Genomic DNA, 27,069 nt, shown 5'->3' on the forward strand with positions numbered 1-27,069 from the left:
CATCACACAGACCTTTCCCTCCGTTTGCTATTCAATTGTTACTGTGCTAAGCGCAGATTCTGTGTTTCGCCTGCGCCCAGCCTTGGAGGTACAGAAGTGGAGACAAGACAAAACAGATACAGTCACTGCCGTTGGTGGTACTTAGCTTCAGTGGGTAAGAGTTAATGTAGAACTAAACGGCCAGGTAAATATGTAACTCCGGATGGCCATAAGAGGTGTGAGTGGAAAGAATAATGAGGTATGGAAAAAGTGTAACCCGGAGACTGCCCAGCTTGGTGGACAGTGATGTCTGTCACAGAAATGGCCAACCACAAGGAGCTGACTATGTAGGAGTTGGGGAGGGCCAACAAGGACATCGTGCGCACAGGCCCTAGGCAGAAAGAGCCTGGTGTATTAAGGACTGGCTGTGGTGTGTAAGGAACAGGCACCAAGAGAGAAAGCCATCATGCCCTTCTGGGAATGGGTTCATTTGTTGCCCTGGTCAGTTTGGTCTGTCTGATGCTGAGCATGGAGCTATTAGTATTATTAGTGCAGCAACATAAAACAGACCAGGCTTCCCATGCCAGTGGGCACGCTCCTTAAACACAGCTATCCCCAGCCTGAGGTGGCCATGGATGCGTACTGATAGAGGGAGAGGCAGATCTACACACACAATCTTTTTTTGTTGTTGTTTTTTTGTTTGTTTTTTTGTTTTTTGAGACAGGGTTTCTCTGTATTTCCCTGGCTGTCCTGGAACTCACTCTGTAGACCAGGCTGGCCTCGAACTCAGAAATCCGCCTGTCTCTGCCTCCTGAGTGCTGGGATTAAAGGCGTGCGTCACCACGTACACACACAATCTTTCTGTCTCAGTCTTGAAGGTTATAAGAAAGGTATTGTTAAGGATCTCAGAAAACAACACTATCCAAATAGAACTTTTTTTGATTATAGTAGTTAAAAACAAACATAAACAAAACAAACTCCAAAATTTGTCCGTCAGGGCTAGAGAGATGACTCAAGCGTTAAGAACACTGGATGCTCTTCCAGAGAATCTGGGTTTGGTTCCCAGCCCCACATGACATTCTCTAACTCCAGTCCCTATGCATAAAACTCGTGGCCAAACAAAATATCCACACGCGGTTTATACAAGCTTTAAACTAAAATCCAAGCTGTCCGACACAGTAAGCGCTAACCACCATTGCAGCCAGTTCAAATAAGGACCTGAACTTGTCACTGCATTTAATTTCCATAACTGAAGTCTGAACAGCTGCAGGTGGCTGGTGGCTGGGGCCAGGGGCAGCGAGTTCTAGATTCTCCCCCTGTTCACCAGAGTTTATTCCTGAGAAATCGAAAGCAAAGGCTTAGGTGAGATGTTCAGGTAGGGGAAAGGCTTATCCAAAATCCGAAGAAGGTATATAGCTGGACAGTTGGGGAAGTCGGGCCAGTTTACACAAGTAGCCAGCAGGATCTCACTACTTCTGGGGGGCGGGTGTTACTCTGGGGTAGGGTGCTTGCTTAGGATGTGGCTTCAATCCCCAGCACAACTTTATTTTAAGCAGGATATATGACAGGAAGCAATGCGTTACAGACCTTTGCTTCTTGGGGCTCAGTCCGTGGACCGACGCCATTGTCATTTTTGAGACTCTTACTACAGTAAATGTCCTGCTGCTGACCCGGGGCTCAGGGTCTGCATTTTACTATCTCCAGAGATCTCCAGTGGCAAGTATGGTTGGTTGCCTTGGAAAAGCTCTGGAGCGGGGGCAGTCTGCACTCAACATCCAGCTATGCACCTAACCTGAGCGAGTTCCTTCACTTTTTAGGACTCAGTCCCCTCATGACAAAGGATGCTGGCAAGTCTGGTTGTGGTGGTAACATGTCCCAGTACTTGGGATTGAATTTGAGGCTGAGGCTGAAGAAAGGAAGTCCCTGTGTTCAAGGCCAGTCCAGGATAGGAGACCCTGTCTCTCAGCAAAGGAAAACAACACAGAAAAGGGAGGCCCCCACAACCCTGCTGGGGAGATTTAACCGAGACAGTGTGGGGAAAGAGACATGGTTGCGTTCTGGTTTCTGTTGGAAGAACATTCACTAATTCAAGAAATTTTTGACTGTCTTTCTTTTCCAAGCGTACTCTGTCCTGTGCTTGCAAACCCCATAGAAAATGAAAACCACCTTGAGGAAGAATGTTCTTTTGGGGATGGGGAGAAAATGATCCCTTATTGCAGTTTCAACACTATAAAGCAGCCATCAAGTGCCCTTTAATAAAGGGGACTTTTAAAGACTCCTGACGGACCAGGAGCCCAGCCACTGCACCATCCTCAGACCTTGGAACGCACTGGGGTTGTGTGAATGGCGTGAAGCTGGAGAAACAGATGGAAATATGGGAATTAGCAAATGGGGAAGTCCCGTTGTTGTTTAACCTACACATCCAAGAGCATTTGGGCCCCTGTCAGCTTTCGCTTTATTAGTGTCCCTTAAAGCCATTGAGGCAGCGCTTCTCACTGGAGGTCCCCCACCCAGGAGCTGGGATCTGAGATGTTCTCTCTGCTCCCCAGGCAGAAACTGCTTCTCACCCAAGCCAGTAGGTGTTAATCTGCTTAAGGCTGCCTGAGTGGATGCATTAGATTGCTGGCACATGGCCATTTGGAGGTTTTGTTCCCTGGACCACAGGGGCCCATTTTCCCAGGGGCTCTACTAGCTTTTTGTTTGATAATGGCTATTCCTGCCAGCCTGGGCTCCGTCAAAAACAAATTCAATGGAATCAAAATTTACTGAACACCTACTACTTAGCAGGCCCTATGTTGGGGCCACAGTACAGTTGCTGGGTTCCAGGGGTTCAAACCAAAGTTACACTTCTGCTGCATCCCCTCAGGTGATGGAGATCCCCTGAGGTCTACCTACTGCTTGCAGTGGTAGGGGTGGTGGTGGTGGAGTAGGGGTGGGAAGGGAACCTCTGTCTTTCTTGATTGTCCTTTAAATAGCCACAGACCTAGGCCACTCCCCTTAGGTCCCAGGGCTTGAAGGGTTAAGTACTTGCTTGTTGTGACTGGCTCATTATTCAAATCCCACCCCCTCCCATTACAATTCTGGTAGTAAATCTATTTATATTTTATGTATTCTGACAGAAGCACTTTGCATTCATTATAGAAAAACACAGAACAAAACAAAAAAAATTTAAAAATTGCCAACCTTCCCACCCAGAAATAATCCATTTTGATAAAAAGGGAAAATTTTTACATTGTAAGAGTTCTATAATCTCCTCAATTTTTGTGGGCTTGTGTGTGTCTGTGTGTGTGTGTGTGTGTGTTTATGTGTGTGTGTATGTGTGTGTGTGTGTGTAGGTTCTATATGTGAGTACATGATCATGCGTGTTTAGGTGCATTTATACATTCATGCACATGTGGCCAGAGGGGTGTGTTGTTCTTTACCTTGTTTTTTAAGAAAGGTCTCTCTCTGACCCTGGAGCTCGCTGACCAATGAGCTCCTTCACACACACACACACACACACACACACACACACGGAGAGTCACTCCCAGCTTTTTACATCCATTCTAAACATCTGCACTCAGCCATCACACGTGCACAGGGAGCACTTGACCCATAGAGCCATCTTCTCAGCACCTCAGCATAGAGAAGGGAGCCACACCTCAGCGGTCACCTGAGATGTGATCATTTGGAGAGTTTTCTCTTCTGATCGTTGTGCAGTCTATGAGTGATTCCTAACAACCAACCCGTGACACCACTGTCTCAGTGGGAAGAACACAACAGACATGAAATGCAGATGGAAGGGCACCAGCGACGTCACAGAAACATACTGTTTAGAAGTGTGCCGTACCTGGCAGTCTCATAGCCGTAGTTAAGCATTTCATCCCTCGCAGCTAGTCTTTCATTACTGTAACAAGTAACTGAGACAATGTTTACAACAACAAAGTTTACTCTGGCTCGGTTTTGAAGGTCTTAAGTATGCCCTCCTGCTCTGGGCTTGGCGTGGCACATCATGGCTGAAGCCCATGGTGAAACAAAACTTCTCACCTCAGGGCCAGGCAGTGGAAATGAGGGAAGAGAGGGCCAGACTCCCACAGTTCCCTTCATGGCATGCCCTCGATGACCTAACACCCTTCACTAGGCCCTGTCTCTTAAACATCTAGGGATCAAGCTTTTAACACATGAACCTTAAGACCCAGACTATATTCTACAAGTCCTTTGAGCAGTAGGGAGTCTGGGGCAGTGGGATTGGGAGTTTGAAAGCAGCCTGGGTTACACAGCAAGACCCCGTCTCAAAATAACAATTAAAAAAAAAAAACCCATAGTGTCCTGGTGATAAGATTGACCCAAGAAGCTTGCCTTTCTCCCTTAACATTTGGAATGGGAGACATAGAAATATACTTTAAAGACCTTTCAGGAGGGCCGGGGAGATGGCTCAGAAGCACTTGTGCTTAAGCCTGGGTACCTGAGCTCAATCCCTAGAACTCACGCAGAAATGGGAGGGGAAAAAACCCAACTCCGTTAACTTGTCCTCCGACCTCCACATGCAGGCAGTGGCATGTTCCTCAACAATAATAGTAATTATCGTTGTTGTTGTTATATAAGCTGAAAGAAGGGGCTGGGGAGATGATTACGTTGGCAAAGTCAGCTGGAGTGGCACATATGTATAATCCCAGTGCTAGGGAGAAGGCGATTAGTAGCTCTCTGGCTCACTTACAGGCCAGCGTAACCAAATTCACAAGCTCCAGCTTCAGAGACCATGTTTCAAAGAGTGAAGAACCAACCACGAGGCATATACCTGCTGTTGACTGCTAGCCTCAACACACATACACAATGCCCCCCCCCAAACCCCACATGCACACACACATGTACACACACATGTACTCACATACCATATGCACAGAAGGATGCTGGAACACCTGAACTCATGAGGAATAGTTCCTGAATCTCATTAAAACCCACTGCATGTCAGGCTTTTTGTCACACATTACCTTAATTAATCCTTATAGCAGTCTTGCAAGATGGACTAATTCTGTTTAACAGAGAATGAAGCAAAGGTTCATAAGTTATGAGAGGCTTGCCTGACATCAACCAGTTAATGCACAGCAGAAACAAGCCTCAGAGCAGAGACACCCAGGCAGAGAGAGAAAAACGTATGAGGTTGACCTGGGCCCCACTAGCCACCCAAGTACCCTGAGTCCATGGGCAAGCCATTTGGCATCCTATGAAGCCCCTCTCCCTCAACCAATGCTGACACAAGGAATGGTCTTAAGAATCAAGATGAAGTCTACTATGTGTGGAGGCTAGAAGCAGGTATTGACGACGTGGAATAGCAAGCACTGTATGTTGAGGGAGGACGGTGTTGATGACATGGTTAGAACAGTTCCTTCATGAAGTCTGAAGGAAGCTCCCTGACTATCCCGTTCTGAGGATAGTGGGCACACGCTCCCAGCCAGGTTTCCTAACTGCAGGCTTCCTTCCAGCAGCAGATCCTGGAAAACACACAGCCAGGGTGAAGGCCATGCTAAGGAAGTTGGGCATTTAGGAAATGCCACTTCAGCTGACTCTAAACTGCACCTTTGTCTCCACGTTGCTCTTCTTTCTACTTCCGGGTTCATGCTCTCGAATCTTCCGTGTTTCTCTTTTTTCTTTCTTTCTCTCTTTCTCTCTTTCTCTCTTTCTCTCTTTCTCTCTTTCTCTCTTTCTCTCTCTCTCTCTCTCTCTCTCTCCCCCCCCCCCTCTCTCTCTCTCTCTCTCCCTCTCTTTCTTTCTTTCTTTCTTTCTCTCTCTCTTTTTTTTTTTTTAATTTAAGGATGTTTGTAGAGCACTTAGCCCAATGCATGGCCTGTAATAGATGCTCAACAGAACATACATCCTTCTTATGCTCTTGAAGTGGATTGTTGCCACGTTATTAAAAAGGGTATTACCTGCATTCCAAATTTGCAGTCTCAGATTTACACAAGTGCTTAGCACAAGGCACTTTTAATAATAAAACAATACACTTAAAACAGGATTCCTTCCTCTCCTTCCTCGTAGGCCCTCCTTGCCAGGTCTCTGCCACGCAAGCCACAGAGTCAATCTGCCAGCCACCCCACGCCAGTACAGCTGCTCCCTGTGCTATAAGCAAAGCCTTGGGGGAAAAGACAGACTGAATTCTAAAAATAAGAAAATGCAAGACCTTTGTTTTTCTGCTAGCATCTTAAGGTAGAAATGAGCTCATGCTGACAATACAGGATTTTGTTTTATTTCATCTTTTGAAAACTCTATTTTTATTTTACTTTATGTGTGTGAGTATTTTGCTTGCCTGTATGTATATGTACCACATGTTTGCCTGGTATCCATGTAGGCCAGAAGAGGGAGTTGGATGCCCTGGAACTGAAGTTACTGATGGGTGTGAGCTGCCATGTGGGTACTTGGAACTGAACTCAGTTCCTCTAGAGCTCAGCCAGTGCTCTTAGCCACGGAGCCATTTCTCCAATCCCTATTTTATTTCATCATAAAAATAGCGTCTGTCAATCAGTTCCCCAGCTCTCTGTGTACCCAGAAGTGGACACTGACTCCTGTTCCCTATGCCTATGTAGAGCAGGTTTATATCTGCTATCTTAATGTTGCTTATCATTGCTTATCAGAAATGAAGTTGTCTACCCAGTTTACTTTTAGCAAGTTTTTGAATTTTTCTTATAAAAGTTCTAACCATCATATAAAATGTTAGCCTCTTAGAGAACCTTTGTCAGGTCCTGTTTTACACACACACACACACACACACACACACACACACACACACACACTCCTTAGCACTTTCAGGTATCCAATTAAAAGGCAATAAATGAATTAGTAATATGTTTGGACTAGGCCATAGTCCAGGTCACTGTCTACCAATCTTTAGTGGAGAGCCAGGTAGATGGGGCCCAGGGATCTACTTAGGTTGCTTAGTCTGTCGGCCCTATAACACCTATTGACTTGAGTGTGAAAAGCTAATTTGCAGTGCTTGCCGGGGCCACACTGTGCTAGGCTTTGCATTCTCTGTCTTCATCTCTTCCCATCTTTCCTGTCCCCTTTCTCCCTCAAGCCTTTTTTTTTTTTTTTTTTAACTGAGTATATCTGGACAGGTCAGGCCCTGCCCTAAATGCCAGGATGGGCAAACTGACACACGCCTAGCCTCATGGGATCTGCACTCTGGTGTAGGGGTGGGGATCGGCATCAATTACATCATATTCCTTCTGGAATGGAGAATTGGAGATTGAAGTAGGTACTACAAGTGGGTGGGTAGTTAGGAAGAGTGAAGATTCTAAATGGCAGATACAGCAGGGGCAAAGGTTCTGTGCTGCCAGAGATTGTGATACCTTGGAGAAAATGATTCTATGACTCTACCAGGAGCTGCCAAGGACACTTCTGCCAAGGCGAGCAGAACCAGAGAATGCCTGGTAGCAATTCTGACTTTCAGTTTATAAGCAATGGGAAGTCACTTAACGTTCTAGATGCAAACTGTTAGCAACCAATGCATTGTAATCTGTCTCTGTAGGAGCGATGCAGTCATATACGTGGTCGCTAACATATACAGTAACAACGGCTGCAGGGTCACCGGCTGAGAACTCCCAACAACTACCCTGTATGAGGAGCACCCATATGCCTTCTTCCTCCGTCACACACAGGATACCAGTCTACTCCCACAGAGAGGAGCATGGGTAAGTGACTCAGAAGGATTCAGTTAGTAGTGTTTCCTCCGAGGACAGCACAGGGGCTGCCATTTGGCTAGTCTGCATGCCTTACTCAGTGCTGTCACCTCATAGAACTGTCTTGTTTTATGCTCATAAGACACAGGTGCAGAGGGATGGAAGAAAGGCTGAATGGCCTGTAGCTCCCCAAGGTCACAATCTGTCGAACTATAGACCACCAACTGAGCATGTCTCACTCCAAAGCCATCCATCCCTCACTTCCCCTTCCAGAATCCCCTACCTCAGGCTGGCCACAGAGGACTCAGCGTACTAGGCAGTGATGGGTGAGAGTAATCAAGAGAGGGTCCATTTTGGGATGTTTCTGGCTAAGATTCCATGTGGGTCAGACCTACACCCACCTGGAAAATCAAGAGACCAGCTATCATGATGTAGAGATCCTGACGGATGCCATGCGGGGAGTGATGGGAAAGGAGACAGAGGCCCAGTGTGGGTGGACACCTAGAAAGGACCAACAGAAGCATAGCTGGCTGGATCCTGGCTGCGGCAGAGCTACCTGACCTTTAACAGCCCTTGGCATCATGCTATGTCTCTGAGGAGACACCAACTTCACTGAGTTCAATGAGCGGTGACTTGAAGAGATCCACAGCCACACAGTGCAGGGAGCCTCGCCTGCAGCATCTCACAGGCCTGCAGACTAGCTAGAGAAGCCCCAAAGTAGCTGAGGTGCAGAGGCATCTCAGGCAACTCCCACACAGGTGGCCCAGCGAAAGGTAGAGTCTTCACAGGTCAATATGTGCCCACAGTTGTGATCCTGCGGCGTCTCCACTGGCAGCCATTATTCCTAGAGGCATTCCCCTACACAATTATAAGGCACTCTTAAGACTGTGTTTCACATAGTTTTGGAATGTACGGGAAAGATAGAATAGAGACTCATGTGGTCACAGGCCCAGCCCTTTGCCAGGAAGATGTTATGATATGCAGTCACGGTAGTAGCAGCCGGGGCACATGTGTAACCCTATGTGCACATGCCATTGTCCACACACGAGTGGTTCCAGTAGAACCCTGTGCATCGTTTGTGAGAAATGGTGACCATGGGTAACTCCAGATCTGACTGACAGAAAGTGGCAGAGCCTGGCCCAGACCCAGAGTGGTCTTTAATACTTGCTTTGCCTCACCACGCAATTCCCTCATGTTCCTTGCCACCACCACCCCAGCAGAAGCCCAAGGAATGCAGAAACACAAAGTCCAAAGGGGAGAAAAATCCCTCCCTGTTTGATTTCAATGATGTACAATGAGCTTTTGACACAATGGGAGGAGAGTTTTCCATTGGAGTAATGTTTTGATCGGAGCCCGGTTCCATCCCCTGAGCTTGTGGAGCGTGCTGGGGGTTGGGGAAAACCAGAAAAATCAGGCTGGGTTTTAAAGCTCACCACAGCAAGGCCAGCAGGGCAGAGATGATAGGAGTCAAACAGAAGGAAAATGGGTGAGGTGGGGGTGGGGCACAAAGGAGAAAAAAGTAGTTGAGGCGACTTCTTAAAGGTGTCAAACTGACTGTTCTTGTGTGTTATGACTCACGCTATTCATTGTGCTTGGTGCATTTTAGGTACACGGGAAGCTATAACTACGGGAGCTATGGCAACCAGCATCCTCACCCACTGCAGAACCAGTATCCAGCCTTGCCTCATGACACAGCCATCTCTGGGCCTCTCCACTATTCCCCTTACCACAGGAGCTCTGCCCAGGTGAGTGTGCGTGTGTGGGGAGGTCTTGCTGGTTCCGAGTGGTTGGCGCCCAGTCAAGCCAACTACCCACAGTTAATAAGTCCGCTGTGTGTGCACCTGTAGGTCCCCAAGGACAGTCTGGCTCCCTGCCCTCAAGTGAATGGCCTACCTCGGGTGCTTGGGGTCACATGCTACTTTCCCTTACGCATCCAAGCTGCTTAACTGTCCTCTTAAGTTCTTGACTCCCTTTGACCTCTCTGCAGCCAGGATCCAGCCAGCTATGCTTCTGTTGGTCCTTTCTAGGTGTCCACCCACACTGGGCCTCTGTCTCCTTTCTCATCACTCCCCTCATGGCATCTGTCAGAATCTCTACATCATGATAGCTGGTCTCTTGATTTTCCAGGTGGGTGTAGGTCTGGCCCACACGGAATCCTAGCCAGAAGCATCCCAAAATGGATCCTCTCTTGATTACTCTCACCCATCACTGCCTAGCACACTGAGCCCTCTGTGGCCAGCCTGACGTTGGGGATGCTGAGAAAGTACCTTACCACTGTAGGGCACTCTAGTTACTTATCTCAGATACCCTCCTATGTATTGTCCCAAGCAGAACTGACCACCAACTATGTTCAATTGCTTGGCTTTATTTTGTTGAGATAGGGTCTCTCTCTACATTGTCCTAGTTACCCTGGAACTCAGTGTGTAGACCAGGCTACACTTGAACACACAGTGTTCCACCTCCCTCTGCCTCCTGAGCACTGGAATTAAAAGAGTATGCCACCACACGCAGACTCAGTTCCACAGTCTAAACTGTCTTTGTCATTCTGGCTCTCCTGCCTTAGGCCTTCATGATGACCTCTGTCTCTAAAGCTTGCCCTATCTGCCGCTAGAAGGGTCTTTTGGAAAGAAAAACAAAACCCTGAATCTGGCACTGTATTGTCGATGGGTTCGATTTGTTTCCTCAGTTTCCTTCTCCATAGTCAGCTCCTTCCTGGCCAAGCCACACCTCCCTCTGCCCTTTTTGGAGCCATGACAGCTACTCACAGTTGCCCTTTGTCCCCTCCATGCACCAACATCCCTGTCTGCAGGGACTGCTCCCCAAGCTGGGACCCTTTCCTGCTTATCATCCAGACGGCATCTTATGGCTTTGTGAGTCTCTAGAGAGCACCCCGTTCTTTCCTCCAGGCCCTTACCAGTGCCTGCCACACTGTGCTTTCTCTTTCTGTCACTCTGCCCACACACACCCTTCCAACCAGTGGCATTCTGGTGATCTCAGACAGTCTCCTACCTGTTCTCCCAAGCAGGGCTGATCTTTTCTCTCTAACTCTGCAGAAGCCCTCAAGCTCCTTCAAGGCAGAGATTAAGTCTTTATCCCCAAGACTCAGTATACAAAACCCATCAAAGAGGCCAGTTTACTTCTTCCAAACGCTGCAGCAAGCCAGGCTCTGTACAGAGCACTGTGCATACACTCTGGATAACCACAGTAGAAGAGGAAGCGAGACACAGGGTAACTTGCGCAGGGATTAGAACCCGAAGGGTGACTACTTTTGGGCTCCTGAACACCACCTTCTACTATCTCTCAGATGTGGCTCTTGCTGTGAATTTTTGGGGGTGGGGAAGGAAGTAGCTGTAGGCAGGACCACTGGTTGGGGGAGGCTAAGCCTACTTTGTCTGCTCTGCTCTGAGGGTTGAGAAGCCACAGGTGGTTTTGTGTCAAAGAGAGCTCTCAGGAGCCCCTAGAACAAGCACAAAAGGGGGCTGGTGTGGGCAGGGGCCTCAGAGGGCAAGGGCAGGAGGGAGGCTGTATGGAGGCTACATTGCATCAGCCATTTGCCTCCAAGGGAGGTTGCTAAAGAGAATGTATCCATACTAGAAAGGCGCTCAGGGTAAACAGGCCTCTGTTTTGATTTCCATCTCAGTACCAAGAGGAGCCTGGGTTTAATCCCAAGACAAGCCCAGAAGTTCATTCTTCTAAGTCATCACCTGGGGCATTCATTAGAGAACTCTCTGCTGCGTCACAGAGATGCCAGCTCCTCAGGTGCCGGCTCTCCTGGGAGCAGAGTCTGTGACTCGTGACTCCCCCAAGTGACTGAGCTGCTGCCTGGGTCACACCCAGCACAGTCTAGGCACTCATTCATTCATTCATTCATTCATCAATTCCTCAAGTGGTTTCTGGGTGCCTGCTTCGTGCAAGCACAGCTACAGCTTCCAGGAGTACAGTAGGAGAGTAGGCAGAAGCACCTCACACTGGGAGCACACCCTCCAGCTGGAGACTGCATCACCCAGCCCCTGCCTTGGGGCTTATCTTCCTTCCTTCTTTACTGCTTCATGCCCCAGGAAATTTCAGGAGCTCCTTTTTGGGGGAGGGGTGGTGGTGATTATTTTTAAAACCATCACCATAAAAAGAAGCCAAGTTACCCTCAAAGCCCACAGAGACCCTGGTGATTAAAGATAAGTCTGCTGTGTCCGCTTTGGAAGCCACAATGATACCCAACTGGAGTCTTTATCATTCAATAGCTGGCCTGACAGAAGAGGCCAAGAACTAAGCTGGAGTCAACAGAAAAGCTCTGTATATCTTTTTTTCCATTTATTTATTCACTCACTTTACATCCTGATTGCTGCTCCCCCTCCTCCTGACCTTCCCTCACACAGTCCCCCCCATCTCCCCTCCCTTTCTCCTCTGAGGCCCCTCCTGGGTAGGCCCCCGCCCCCAGCACATCAAGTCTCTGCAGGACTAGGAAGCTGTGTATATCTAGATGAGGCCCAAGCCAGCTTCTCCACCATCTTGCCTTGTGGCTCTCAGACAAGGGCATTTGACACCCTACCATCCCCAGCACACATGCCTGTGTGTACTCAGACACACACACACACACACACACTATACCTTGTGGTTCATGGTTTCATTAGTCTCTATTTGTAAAGTGCGGTAAAGTTAATTATATCGTATCTGTGCCCAAATTGGGTGAAGTCAGTGTTGAAAATGTCCCTGGTCTAGGGAAGGTCTTGTCCAAAGACAAAGCATCCTTTGTTTCATTTTCCATTAACATTTAAGGAACTTGCACCTCTAGGCAATTTGAAATAGATGGGCCCATTCGTTCCCATAACAACCTTAGAGACAGCGGTTTTTCTCCAGTTCTTAAAGATGAAGCAGCAGCCACAGAAAGCTGTGTGATCCAGCCAGCAAAGCAGATGTGAGCACAAACTCTCCAACTCCCAGCCCCAGCCCCATGACAGTGACCTAAAACCACTGTGCTGGGGGGCAGCAAAGCCTAGAGGTTGGCGAGAGCATTCTCTAAATGCCCAGTTCTGAGAGAGAGAGAGAGAGAGAGAGAGAGAGAGAGAGAGGGAGGACACATGCATATCCAAGTTTTTTGATTTAAGGTTACGTGTACAAGGCTGAAACCCACTGTAGGCTTGAGTAGTCTTAGTCTCCCAGAGCAAAGGTGCCACAGTTCCAGTCCCTGGTGAAGGAATAGCACTGTTCACTAAAGTAGGTTCTTGGGGATGAGGAAGAGGTAGGTCTAAACTGAAAAAAAATACAGTGTTTTTAAGGAAATGGACTTGGTTTCCAGCACAAGAATGCCTGTAAGTCAAGACTGCAAGTTAATGCCTGCTAGGCTGGCTTGAAAGAACCATATGTCCAAGGACTGTGATCGTCACACTCCCCGCACTTACAAGATGAAACCATCTGAATCCCCTTGCTCTGTGTTCACAGAGAATGTGTACGTGCGTGCTGACAGCACTCACTTGCTCAGCCTGTGCTTGCTCATGGCCGACCCAAAGGTAGACCTCCAGGCCCACTTGAGTTCTCAGGACTGATGAATTAGTGGAGAAGTATTTCTGTGCCCCAGTCAACCCTTGACCATGTAGTTCTTACCCTGTCAGCAACCATAAAAGTGAACAGGGTCCCACAAGTCACATGACTAACCATCTACATAGCCAGGAATGCACTCAGCTGAGACAGCAAAGCAGCACCTTTCTTATCTGAATGCCCCAAGAATGGCGTGACCAATGAGATCTTCATCTGTCTGGCTCCAATCACACACACAGCCAGGGCTGCTACCAAGTTCTCTTATTCCATCTTGGCCTAGAGTAAAGGAACACACACATACACCACACACCACACATACACATATACCACCACATACCACATACATACACACACCCCCCACAAAACACATACCACACTCATGTACACACACATACATATACATACTATATACACAAAACACACATCATACACTCATAAAATATATACCACACATACAAAACTTACACATACCACACACAAAACACACACACATACACACCTCACATACACAAAACACACACACACACACACACATAAAATACACACCACACATACAAAATACACATACATACTACACATACCACACACACTAATTAATATACACACTATACACAACACACACATATACACACAAACACACATATACACATACACCCACAAACACATACCCACACATCCACACATACCACATACCACACACACATCACACACCCCACACATACCCACACACCCCACCAACACACACCCATCACACACATACACACACACACACACACACACACACACACACACACATGGCTAGGAAGTCAGGCTTGTCTTTGTTCTCTAGAACCCATATAAAAGAAACCTAGATGCAGTCGAATGTGTTTATACCCAGGGTTGAGGAGACAGAGACCAGCAGATCTCTGGGACTCAGTGGCCAGTCAGCCTACTTTGGTAAATTCCAGGCCACTGAGAGACCTTGTCTCAAACAACAACAACAGCAACAACAACAGCAACATCAACATTGTCATCACCACCACCAACAACATGGTGACAGCACTAAAGAAAAACCCCTGAGGTTGTTCTCTGATCATAACGTGCACAGGGACACACACAGACATGTGTCACATATGTATATGTGCGTCCTCACATACCAATCAGCTGTAATGTTGCAAAGCCTTTGAGTGCAGAGTTAATTTCCCTGGGTTCAAATCCCAGGTATGCCTCCGATTAGTTCTGAGTTTCAATTTATTCATCTGGAAAATGAGATAAATTATAATATAATACGCAGTAATGCTTGACAGGGTCCAGTGGCTGTGGTCAGATAGTTAGTATAGATTAGAATAAAGTCTGGCGCATAGTTAATACTATTTGCATTTATCATTCCCCTTTGATATCCAGTTATAGTCACCTTCTATCTTACATAATTGCACAATTAATATGTGTTCTCCTCACTGAACTGGCTCTACAAAGGCAAGAGCCAGGCCTTTCTACTCACACCTCCACAGACTCAGGACCCAAAACTGGTCCTTAGTGATTTCCCAGGATGTACTTGTCAGTGAAATGAATGACCTAGTTTGAGCACTAAGTTGTTATGTGGTCTCAAGCAGGCCATTGTCACCACTCGTAAAATAAACATTGGGACCCTCAAGTCAGCCACCGAGGGAGGCTCTTGTGAAGACTAATAGGACAGAACCCTATGTGCCTCCAAAATGGAGAACACAAGTAAAGGCTAACGCATTGTGAAAACTTACAGCATGGTTTCTAAGTGACTTTGCACCAATTCATTTATTCTTGACCCTAAGCGCTCAGCAGATGTAGACTGTCTAACAAAGAGTTTCGCGGAGCCACAACCTCTTTTGGAAGAGGCCAAGAGGAAACCTGGGGAGGCAGTGGTTGGCGGGCCTTTGGGACAGTGAGAGCTGCCTTTCATAGAAAAATGGCCTTGTGCTCCTGCTTCAGCCACCTTTCACCCCCTGCTCGATTGCGGAGCATGTGGTGAGAGGCAGGGATAAAGGGCTCACTCTGCCCTTTCCATGTGCAGGAAAGTTGGCCCCAGGAGTGGGGAGTTGTGTCCCAAAATAGACTTCCTAATACAGTTCCAAAGAGGCCAAGAGTCAGTCACAACCAAGATGTACTTACAACATAGCCTCTAGATGACTACTTTAAACATCCCCCATACACACACACACACACACACACACACACACACACACACACACACAGAGAGAGAGAGAGAGAGAGAGAGAGAGAGAGAGATTGAGAGACTGGTAACTTCCTGTCATAGACCCTCCACAAAAGCTCCTTTATTCCAGCCTGAGTTCTTGGTACTCCAGAGTTTGTACCCAGCATGCTTAAGGGCCTTGCATGAAGCCAGATGTGAAGTGTGAAAGGTGAGGTGGATGCTCCAGGATAGCCGCTCCACTTCCAGCAGACTACACACAAGTCTTCATTGGTCACATTAATCATTAAGCCCAGGCAGCAGGCACTTTGCCTATCTCCCCTCTCAATGGTCCCTTACACCAGGGGGTGAGCGGTCACTGACTCATTTGCAATTAGCTGACCTAATGGGACAGAATTTTCCATGCTGGTAACAGAATTGTATTGTCACACTGGAGATATTTTGAGCCAGTCTCATTTCCAAGCAATTGCTCTTTTGCATCTATGACACAACCTCTGGGCACAGCTGTGCTGTGAGGGTCTCTGATGAGGCACAACAACTACACTCTCTTGAGTTTGGTGGGAAGAGTTCCAAGTCTATACTGTGACATTTGACCTACCCAAGCCAAGGTCAGAGGGGACTGGGTCAGAACCAGGAGGCTTCCAGTGGCCTGGGTCAACATTCCAAGGCTCTGTGAAGGAGGAGGGGGCTTGATGAGGAAGGAGGTGTGTGGTGACAGTGGTTGGGAGTGGGAGGTTATGCTACTCAGGCCAGTCAGACGATACAGAGGAATCTTGTCACCCAGGTGTTGGTTTTCATTATGTTCTGTGACACTGGGTATAATTCCTACTTTTCCCATTCCTACAATATGCGTTTAGATCCCATGACCCTAAAGGTTCTTTCTGTCAGGAATGGCCCAGTGTATATTCACCAAATCTGACTAGCACCTATTAGGTGACAGCCTCTGTACCAAATTATGGGACCCTACAATGAACACAACAGGGAGCATCTGAACATGGGCCAGTGAGAAGCAGCGGCTGCCAGACAGGGTGGAGATGGAGGGCCTTTGGTTTCTTGAGATAGGATGCCCAGGAACACCAAGGAGCTGACTGTGAGCTCCGAGTGAAAGCATGGGCAAAAGGCACGTGTGGTTGGAACTGGGCAAAAGGCAGGACCAGCTTGTGTACCCCTAGATAAAAAGGGGGCCTCTACACCAGCAAGAGACCCAAAGAGGGGGTCAGAATGACCTGCACTTGTGAGAGCATTGTTGATATTTCTTAATATTATCTTTTTAGTGCACCTGAGATCTTGGTTTTTTTCTTTCTTTCTGAGAAACTCTATTTACAGGCCCGAGGGCCCACCATCACTCCACTCAAATAGTATCCCATGGGTCCCCTCACGCTGCACAGCACATGGGTCTGCACTGGGGTAGCAGATCTGATTTGGGATTATGAAAGCCTTGGCATGCTGCCTGTGGTCTCCTTGGCAACAGTACTGGGTCCTTCTCCCTGGAGTTCCTAGACACCCTCCACACCCTCTTTCTTAACGGCTCTTTGCTTGCGGGGTGGCTGTCCTTTGCTGTGCAAGGCATGTGGTCCTACCTGCGGGAAAAGCTCTCCCTGCTCCACCGGAAGCCCCTTTGAGCTCCGAGTAGCTGTTGCTCTTCCTTGATTCCAACCCTCCTCTCTCTGTCCCCTGCTTCCGTCCCTTGGGATTCAGCTCCAAGAGGCAGAGGGGCTCCTTTGCCCGCCTCTGGGGAACAGCCAATGTTGTCTCCAGCACTTCTGCTGTCTAGGTTTCAGCCTGTCTGTCTCCCTCACAGGAGGCAGCCTCCCACCTAATCCCTTGGGGCTCCACTCTCCAACTGTCAGGGAAGACAGATGGGTAGCAGAAGATCCCCACAGCCTCTCCTCCTCGCTGCCCTTGTCATCCTTGTTCACTGGCTCCCGTTCTTGTTGGCCCTGAGCTGAGCAAGGGCATCTTTGAGCTGACAGTGCCTGCAAATGTGAACTCTCAGAGGGAGCCTTAGCCCCTCCCCTTCCTCCCTTCTGATCATTGTAACGGGGCCAGTTCTCAGGGCTGTGCTTCTGACAGTGAAGAATGTAAAAGCCGCTTCTCAGAGACCCCTCTCTCATCCCTACTCTTCTAGAGATTCTTCCCTCCTCCTCTGCCAACACCTGTTCCTTGGTCTGACTTGCCCCCGAAGCACCCCTGTCCTACCTACCCCCACCAAGCCCGTCTCTTCTTGACTCCTTCCTCTGTATTCGCACAGAGCCCAGTAATTTACCATTTCCTCCTTGCTCAGCTTCCAGGACTCCAGCAAATGTGAACCTAAAAGAAAGATGTTCCTTAAATGACAGGCACTAATAATAACCTTTGAAGCTGCTGGTTTGCTTTCTCTTCAAAAGCCTGTTTTTAGGCTGCAGTTCATGATTGACTTCAGCTGTAAAATGCTATTTTTAATGTCATTGTGTTTTACCTGGGAGTGCTGTTCTCTTGGGTTGATGGAATAGGACTTATCGCATCTCCATAGGGAATGGCAGAACTCATGCCCACACGGCAATCACACTCAACTGGACACACTTGCTGGTGTGTACGTACACATGAGGTACACCCACCACCATCACCACACCCCCAAAACCCCCCACCCCCATTATTCCTAGTTGGGGATGGCCCTCCCATTACAGAGTTGGAGCACACAGCCAGTCACTGGTCTGTGAGTGAAATATCAGCTTGACTCTGGCTCTGAAGACCTTAAGACTTTCTCCCTGATTGTTTCCTTGGACCAAAGTTTCCTCTTGCTCAGTGATTCTGTTCCATCAACTCCCGAGAATAGCGTCTTGAAATGTTTTAGCTTAAATAAGATTGCCGTTGGGTGCACATAACTTCAAGCTAACTTTAATTTTGTGGACTTTTTCTCCTCCACAAGTACCCTTTCAATAGCCCCACTTCCAGGATGGAACCTTGTTTGATGAGCAGTACTCCCAGGCTGCATCCTACCCCAGTGACTCCCCGATGGCCAGAGGTGCCGACTGCCAACGCATGCTACACAAGCCCATCTGTGCATTCCACGAGGTATGGAAACTCTAGTGACATGTACACCCCGCTGACCACGCGCAGGAATTCTGAGTATGAGCACATGCAACACTTTCCTGGCTTTGCTTACATCAACGGAGAGGCCTCCACTGGATGGGCTAAGTGACTGCTTTCATAGAAATCCATATTTAATATTAATAATTAATAATAATAATAAACCCAGTACCCACCCTCCAGAAGACTTTATTTCAATACATCATAACTTGCGGGCTGACCTAAGCATCCATTCTCCTAATGAACAAGAGGATGTTCAATGTGGAGTGAATAGACTTTAGTTCAGAAACAGGAGTCACTAAAAGTCAGTGGGATTGGGTTTCTGTAGCCAAGCCAGACTTGACTGTTTCTATAGAGCACTATCTTGGGCAGGCCAATCTGTGCCTTTCCCCTCTGTTCCATGACCTTGCATGGCAACTACTCCTTGTATAGGGTACTTATTTTCTTGTTGACAAAGCTCTTTAGTCTTGAAGGATGGATACTGGAGCCAGAATCTGGTTTGTGTTCTTGGACGGGCACATAATTTACCAAGAGCATTCACCTTGCCACCTGTCTGTCTGTCACCTCGCTGTACGGTTACCAGCCCTCAGACATGTAATCCACATCCCGACTTCCTGGTGATGTCATTCCTACTTCCTGGAGTCCCTGGAAGTTTTTGAAAATGCTAAGCTCCCTGCTAAGTTCCATTCGTACCTGCCATATTACCTGCATTGTCCTGGACTGTAAGCACTGTTGTTGAGGGACAGAAGAGGCCTGTTATATATTGCCTTTCGTTGATTGATGTCTGTAGGGACCAGTTCTTCTCTGTACAAGGATTTGTCCTAAGTTTGCACAATGGCTAGCATCAGCAAAAGGCAGGAGAGGGTTTTCTTAAGTTCTGTGAGAAATGTGGATTTATGGCACTAAACACTGTCCTCCACTGTGTTACTTTGCGAAGCTGGATGGAGCAGACTTTCACTTAGCAAGCACCAAGTGTGAAAACAACTGTCTGGTTTCTTCATAAGACTAGAATACTTTCTGACACTTTGCTAGAAAAAAAAAATTCAAAGCTGTGCCTTTGAGTCTATACTATACTGTGTATGTGTGGAAATAAAAAAAATGTATTGTACTTTGGGAAAATTTTTTCTTAGGTATTTTTTGTCAGATTTGTAGCTATTTGTGAGGTTTGTTAGAGATTAACATAGGTTTTCTTTCTGTATTATAAGATGCACCAAGCAATTATGGTGGACCTATTACCCTATGGGTAAGAAATAAATGGAAATATGACATCGGATGTTTTAGCAAATGTTCTGTAAATAAAATGTTTGATCACACCACCCAGTGTGATAATCATGTCTACAGCTAAAATGGAAATAGTTTTATCTGTACAGTTGTGCAAGATATGGATGGTTTCACACTCAAATAAAAAGTATTGAAATGACCAGCCTCCGTTTTTCATTTGCACTTGATATGCTGGGTGTGTGTCTCCAATATGAATTGGTGCCATTCTTAAATCCTTGGGGTATGAGTAGGCAGAACAAAACTGAAAGGTTTTGCTGGGTGTGATTGCACTTATCCAGGATCTCAGCATGCAGAAGGCTGAGGGCAGAGAATAGTGAGTTCAAGGCCAGCCTGCGTCCTGTCTCAAAAGAACAAAAGCAAGCGAGCAGGCAGGCAGGCAACAAAAGCCTTGTGTGGCTGTATGTATGGTTTTGTTACTCAGTCCCCTACTGACTTGTCCTGACTAATAATGGTCGAGTGAGCACCGACGAAGGTTTGTAGAGGACCTGTTCTACAAACTGGGATTTGCCCTATGTCTGCCCGTCAGCTTCTCAGCTTCTCGCATTAAAGAGTGAAAAGCCTCAGCTCTTGCAGGCACTGTTCTTCCTTAGTACCAGCATCAGCAAGAGTTCCCCTGGCACTTAGTTCATTACGCGTTAATGATCATGGCGTGTGAAGATATTTCAAGTGCATTGCTTTAAACGAGAATGAGCAGAGCAGGAACATTACTGAGTTCATAGCAAGAATTACGTTCTCCTCCAGCCCGGCATTTCCATTCTGTAGCTGAAGGGATACAGAAAAGCAGGGTAGCAGGAAAGAAGTGGTTTCGCTTTGCCCAGATTGTTAAGGATCTAGGAGCTAAGAGAGATTCAGAGGCATAGATTTGCAGAAGCCCATGCAGCAGTGACTGTGTTAACCCGAAGGTATGAGAATGTGACAGCTTAATTTGCATTCTGAAAGATTTCTTTTTAAAGCCAAGCCCTTGCATGCTATTACATAACATGTTTATACCTGCAAGCTGATTTTAAGATGGAAATTATTTATGTTATACATAGCCTCCCCTTAAATATATTCAGCTGTGTTATTCTAAAAAAAAAAAAAGCGCATGGATATTGGATCTCATTCTCCCATGGTAAATTGGTTTGACCTTTTGTCCACAATCCATTAGCTTTATATGATGAAAGCAAGAGAGAGGATGAGGGAAAATTTGACTTTAGCCACTGTTGAGAATAACCCTCAGGATGACCAGCCTTACTGGCCACTCAGACTTCATAGTAAGTGCTGTATCAACAGAGGTGTGGTAAGTCTGACCTTTGTCTTAATGAGTACAAACACAAAAAAACAAAACCCACAAAGCAACGACAACAAAGCCAAGTCATTATCAAATTCTCCAGCCAGGTAACAAGATAAACAACACCCGTGTACAAATAACAGCCAAAGCTCATTAGCTGCACAGCACTTTGGGTGGAAACTTGTCACCATGAACAAGAGCCTGAGGCCAAGAGATGGAGAAGGGGCTCCATGACCCTCCCTAGTGAGCAAATGTGCACCGGTGCCCTCACAGCACAACCAGGAGTGAGTGAGTGATACCAGCAAAGAAGCAGCTTGAGAAGATGGCAGGAGGCATAGAGCATCCTTTCCAGTGCTCAGGGCACCAGTGTGCTCCCAACTGTCCTAAAACCTTCACCTTAGGAGATGGGAAGCTCTGACTAGGAAAGGAGACAGCTGTTGTGGGGCAGGACCCAATGGGCCTTCTCTTTCTAGTGGTTCCTTTCTGGTCACCAGAGTGCAGATGGGCATGGCTGGTAACTGGGAGTGGGGCCAATCACTTGTCAGAGAAAACCAGAAGAGTTTTGGCAATGGGACTTTCTCTTGAAAGGGCCTCTGACAGCTTGAGACTGGTTGAAGTCATGATCGTCAGCCAGGATGGCTCACACACGTTGCAGCTCTGTGGCATCCCTAGCATTTGCCCTGTGTCCTTTACCAGGCCTGTAGTCCTCCCAGATCTAGATAGGAAGGAAATGCGTGGCCCCTCAGAGACCGCAACCATGCAAATCCAGAGTGACTGCCATTGAGGAACCCCAACCATGGGGTTAAAGGCCCAAATCATTAAGGGTAGCCATTGCTTCACCATCATATGACCTTGGATGAATTACCTCCTATTCTGGGCCTGAAGCAGGCATGTTAAATGGCACTGAGATTTCAGATCATGGTGTTTATGCTGAAAAAGCAAGGCCTTTGGGAGTGAACAGTCAAGCTAGATTGGCAGCTGGGCAGTGATTCAAGAAGGCAGTCGCAGGGACAGGATACTGGCTTCTCCAGCCGGTGCCAACACACATACTGAGTGAGGTCCATGCCTGCAGGCTCGACTGGCACACCTGCCCATCATCACCAAAGACCCCACAACTGCCTCCTGTCCAACTCTACCCATTCTCCCTCTCCCATCAGGAATCTTAGCTCTCTGTTCAGAACTGTCTTTAGACCTATCTAAAATGGCTGCCGTGAAGCTGGAGATGGATGGGGAGCCTCAGGTCTCTGTTCCTCTCATCGGCTGATGGCAAGATTTTTAAACTATTGGACCCTGGGAAAGGGCATGAGATAACATTCTTATTATAGGCAAAAGGGCAAAGGAAGGTGTTGCCATGGGTCTCCTAGGAGGAAAGCTCTGTAAAATTGAATGAGATTTATTGAGATCTGAACAAATGGCTCAAATATGTAATTCACTAGAAGCTTAAAACCATAAAGGAGGTACGTTCTGATTTGGTCTTAACGTGAAGCAGTGGTGAATGAGGCCAAATCTTGGTCCCACCAAAGACAGGCCGTAGCAGGGACATTCCTATTCTAGAAAGGATGTGACTTCATGTATCAGTGGATGCACTGTGACGGAGGTCCCCCACCTCGCAGCTCTAAGATTCAAGGACCTACTTCACATGAGCCACCACCCCTCTCTCTACAGGGTTCCAGTGTATCTAGACCGGCGAGCCATTAACTATGTAAAATGGGCACTTCGCTACAGCCTACACTGTGCTGGTTTTCTTAGCAGACAAACCTTCCCGTCTCTGCTGCTGCTTGGCTCTCCTCCGCGTAGTGTGCGCAAGCTCCCTGTCACTTTGCATTACTCTTCGAACCTTCTCGGCTTTGGTTCCTTGGCAGTCTCCCAGGCTCAGCCAGCCTGGACACTGTCCTTGGGGATTCCTCTTGTTCCTCAGAGGTCACTAACCTCCTTCCCCAGCTCTTTCTCACTCTCTTCTGGCACCCCAGAACCCCCTCCCAACTCTACCACCCCCACATTTTGCTGCTGCTGGTGTAGGTGGGGCAGAAGCCGTGGGCTGGAGTTAAGAGCTGTTGCTAGGAAGGGAGAGTGGGTGATGAGAGGGGGTGGGCGGGAGAAATAGGACTCCCCAGTCTTCCGGCCCCCTTTCTCATTAGAAACGCTTCAAGAGCTAACACCGGTTCTTTGAGATCTATTATGGGGGGGAAAAAGTCAGGTCTGACCAGGACAGCAGGGGTGAGAAGAGAAAAATCGGCCCCAGAAACAGCTGCACGCCCGATGGATGGTATTTATAACGGTCTAATGGAAAAGCCTGAGAAAAGCTTGAGATATGTTCATTCTCAAAAAACTGGCAAACTGTGCCCCTCTGAAGGTTGGTATCCAAGACGTCTGGCACGAGTCCTAACCTCGGAGGGAACAACCATGAAAGCAGGCTCCTGCCTCACCTTCCTCCGTTCACTGAGTGGTCTCTGACAGCTCTGAAACACATCTATACTATTGCTTGGGGGTCTTCGAGGTACTGGTGTATCAGATGTATCAGACGTTATCACTTTCCTGCCCTGCCCGACAGTGCTTCCCACACTTTATTTCACCCCCTTGTTCAAGGGCACACAGCTTAAAGGGCAGCACTGTGATCCGGATGCTACCCCCAGGTCCATCCAGGCTCCTTCCTGTCTCCCTTTGTTCCCATCCCACCCTACCCTGTTGCTCTCCTCAGAGCAGCTTTGGAGCTTTTAAATCAAGCTTGGCCGAAGGTAATACAACCAAATGGGCTCCAACAGACGTTCAGGAGTTCTGGGAAATGGTGCTCATTAAAGGAAGGCAGTTCCTAAACGGGACTCCAGCTCTTCCCCGCTCCCCCCACCCCACCCCACCACCACCAGGTGACACTGTACAAGAATGGCAGCTTTTCTGCTATCATTTTACAAGGAAGGCATGGCCGATGCAGGTGCAAGGGCCAGGATTTGGTTATTCTACAAAGAAATAGGAAGAAAGGAAATCAATAATGTTTTTCGTGTTTTGTTTTTTAAATCAGGTCTCAGGGGGATTTTTATTACGTTTAAAAAAAAAAAAGCGCCACAGGGAAGGATCAATGAGCCAAGCATTGACTAGAATGAAGTCATTGGGGTGTGGGGGGAAGTAGGAGAGGGCTTGGCCACCTCTTGCTGTTAAGGTCACTACCCTTTGACAGAGGTGGCCTCTGACCTCCACAACCCTACAATTCTATTTTGACTGATCCTGAAACCCATGAAATTCAGATGTAGGCCCTGCCCAGAAGTTGAGCTAAAGCTGACTAATATGGGAAAAGCCCCCAGTGTGTGCCCCCAGCTGAAAGGAGCTGGCAGTTCTTTGGCCAGGGATGCAATTTATTCTGTCCTGCTCCTTTCAGGGAAATGCTAATCCTTCATAGGCAATGGGAGGGGAAGACTTAACTGTGTTGATGATGAATGACAATAATCCTTTGTCCACTGCTGCCTCCTCCTAGGGTTGAACCTTAAGAGTTTAATCAAATGTTGGTAAGTAAATTAATGCTTTACTGCAGAGGGAGGTGCTGGGAAGAAGGGCTTGTGAGAATGTATTTCCTCTGACATGTGAATTTCAATACACTTAATTGCAAAGGCATTGGTTTGAAGAGGTGTTGAAAGAGTGCTTTAGACTCCTTATTTACACACACACACACACACACACACACACACACACACACACACGCACAGAGGCTGAGTCACTATCTCAAACCTGTATGGTAGAATGTAGTATAAAAGAAGCTAGTTACTTTAAAGCTACACAAATCAAGCAGTATATTGGGATTTTCTTTCTTTAAAAGACAAAATAAAACAACAGGGCTGTCCAGACCCAGCAGTGGGTACTGTTCTCAACACCAGCAGCAGGCAGCTCACAACTGCCTGTGACACCAGCTCCAATGGATATGACATCTCATCCTTGGGTGTCTGTATGCACACATGTACACATGCCCACCCACCTATACATACATACACACATAATTAAAAATAACAGAAGTGGCAGAAAAACAAAACCAAACAAAACAAAATATCCCATGAAACACAATCTTAATCCTGAAGATTCAGAGTGTCTTGTTAAGCCCCGCCACCTCAGTCCGGCTGATACTGAGCATGGTCACTCCAGGCCAAGTCCTATATGCTGACCACGCTGACAGCCATCTCTTTTAACCCTTAAGAGGTTCCACAAAACAGGCCTAATTATTTTCATTGCAGCTGAGCAGGTCAGCATCCCAGGAGTGTAAGCGATGGCCTTAATGCCCAATGACAGAGTGAACATTCATGAAAAGCTTTTTGGCTTCTGCGTTTTCTGTTGGTTGGGAGAAGGGTGTCCAGGCATTTGACAAGCCATCGGCTTTCTGAGAGTCACACAGTGGGGACGGGAGGGAAGAATCGGTTTTCCACCCCTAGTCTTCTTGTTGAAAGACAGTTCTGCACTGTCACCCAAAGGGCTGGATTTTCCCAAGAGAAATGTGTATGGGATTCCAAGTCAACAAGCTGCAAACGGCCTGGTGGTGTTGGTGGTGCACGCCTTTAATCCCAGCACATGGGAGGCAGAGGCAGGGGGAATTCTGAGTTCAAGGCCAGCCTGGTCTGCAAAGTGAGTTCCAGGACAGCCAGAGAAACTCTGTCTCGAAAAAAACAAAAAACAAAAAACACAAAAACAAAACAAACAAACAAACAAAAAACAAAAAACCAAACGAAAACAAACCAAAACAAGTTGCAAACAGAGCTGACCAACATTCCAGAACTTGGGAAAATAGAAACTCTTGAAGGGCAGGGCCCATTTCCTATGCTAAATGTAAAAACCTACTGTACACAGTCAGTGCAGATCTATTTATTATAAGTGTATTTGCCAATGCTCAAGTACAGGCTCAAGTGAACAGATTGCCAAGGCTGCCTACATTTTTATTGTTCACACCATCACATGTGGAGGGCAGAGACAACCTGCACGGTCGGGTTGCTTCTCTCCTTCCACGTTGTGGAAGCTTGGGATGGGGTGTTGGGCTTGGCAGCAGTGTCTTTGCTGCCCATCACAACAACCCACATCCTGCGTGCTTCTCCAGCATTTGCATCTCACCAAAGGTGTATAGAGCAAACCTCCTCCAAGAAAGCTCTTCTGATTACCCCTTTGCCCAACTACTTCTTTTGATTTGTACAGTAATTATATTTAATTTACTCCTTATCATGAAAAAGAACTCATTTTCTGTTTGGTTGCTTCTTATATCCGTTAAGGATTGCATCAATTGTTGCCACTTGTCTTTATTTTGTTATGGTGTCTAACACAAAGTGATGTTTCAAAAAAAAAATGGAAAATATTTGTCAAAAGAACAAACTATACTAATTAACTTGTTATGAAAGGGTGACTTCATCCTTAAGAAATGAAATGAATTCTCATTTTACCAGATTATTCATATTTCTCAAAAACAAACAAACAAACAAAAAACCAAAACACCAAACCCTTTACATGGACAGGGTTTTGGGAGACCACCCCAAAACTAGTTCACTAGGTAATCTTCCAAAAATATGCATTTGCTGTTGTTTTTAATGCTAACTGCTGTTTAAATCAACTGGGAAACTGTTGAAATGCTCAGTACCCAGGCCTCAGCATAGACAGACTGAGTTAATCTCAGGTGTTTCCACACAAAGAGATGCACAGAACCTACAGGTAATTTCCAAACCCCCCTCATGCATATGCATATGAGTATGCAAATGTGGTTTCATTGTTTTAGAATCACAGGACTAAGATTTAAAATAAGATCCAGGTCAGTCCTGGTTGCCCAAATTGAAGACCCTGGGTGAAGAGAGGGCTAAGTGGCTGCTCCACACAGGGAGGTGGTGGTTGCCAAGTGACCGGTCCTATCTTGAATGAATGGAATTTTCTGAACTCCCTTTCTGGAACTACAGAACTGTTTGGTTTCTAAATGTCTGCCTCTAAGGAAAATGGACAAAAAGTATGACAGAGAGGAAGCGTTGGATTCTAAGACTGACAGTGTCAGGGGCTCCTTAAAGGCTTTCAGTTTGCCACTTCTCAAATACCCCACTGCCATGACAGGAGAAAATTCTACAGCAGGTGATATCATAGTCCAAAACAAACACACATACAAAACCAACAAAAACCCT

At 47.0% G+C, this 27,069-nt stretch overlaps 1 protein-coding gene across 7 annotated transcripts in view; it reads left to right on the forward strand.

Moving 5' to 3' along the window:
* The window catches only part of Rfx4 (regulatory factor X, 4 (influences HLA class II expression)), a 150,503-nt gene extending 130,684 nt beyond the window's left edge, over positions 1–19,819 (forward strand). For 4 of the 7 annotated variants that reach the window (XM_030245278.1, XM_006514115.4, XM_030245279.1 and 1 more), the window contains exons 16-18: positions 7,481–7,643; positions 9,238–9,376; positions 18,236–19,438. In XM_030245278.1, coding sequence (XP_030101138.1) covers positions 7,481–7,643; positions 9,238–9,376; positions 18,236–18,508 — 575 coding nt within the window. In that variant the 3' untranslated portion in view covers positions 18,509–19,438. Of the gene's footprint in view, positions 1–7,480; positions 7,644–9,237; positions 9,377–18,235 lie in introns of all 7 variants that reach the window. The other 3 variants (NM_001024918.1, XM_006514113.4, NM_027689.3) reach the window with 2 other exon arrangements.
* The last annotated feature ends 7,250 nt before the right edge of the window (positions 19,820–27,069 follow it).

The sequence above is a fragment of the Mus musculus genome, chromosome 10 (genome assembly GCF_000001635.26).
Source record: "Mus musculus strain C57BL/6J chromosome 10, GRCm38.p6 C57BL/6J".
NCBI classification, from domain to species: Eukaryota; Metazoa; Chordata; class Mammalia; order Rodentia; family Muridae; genus Mus; species Mus musculus.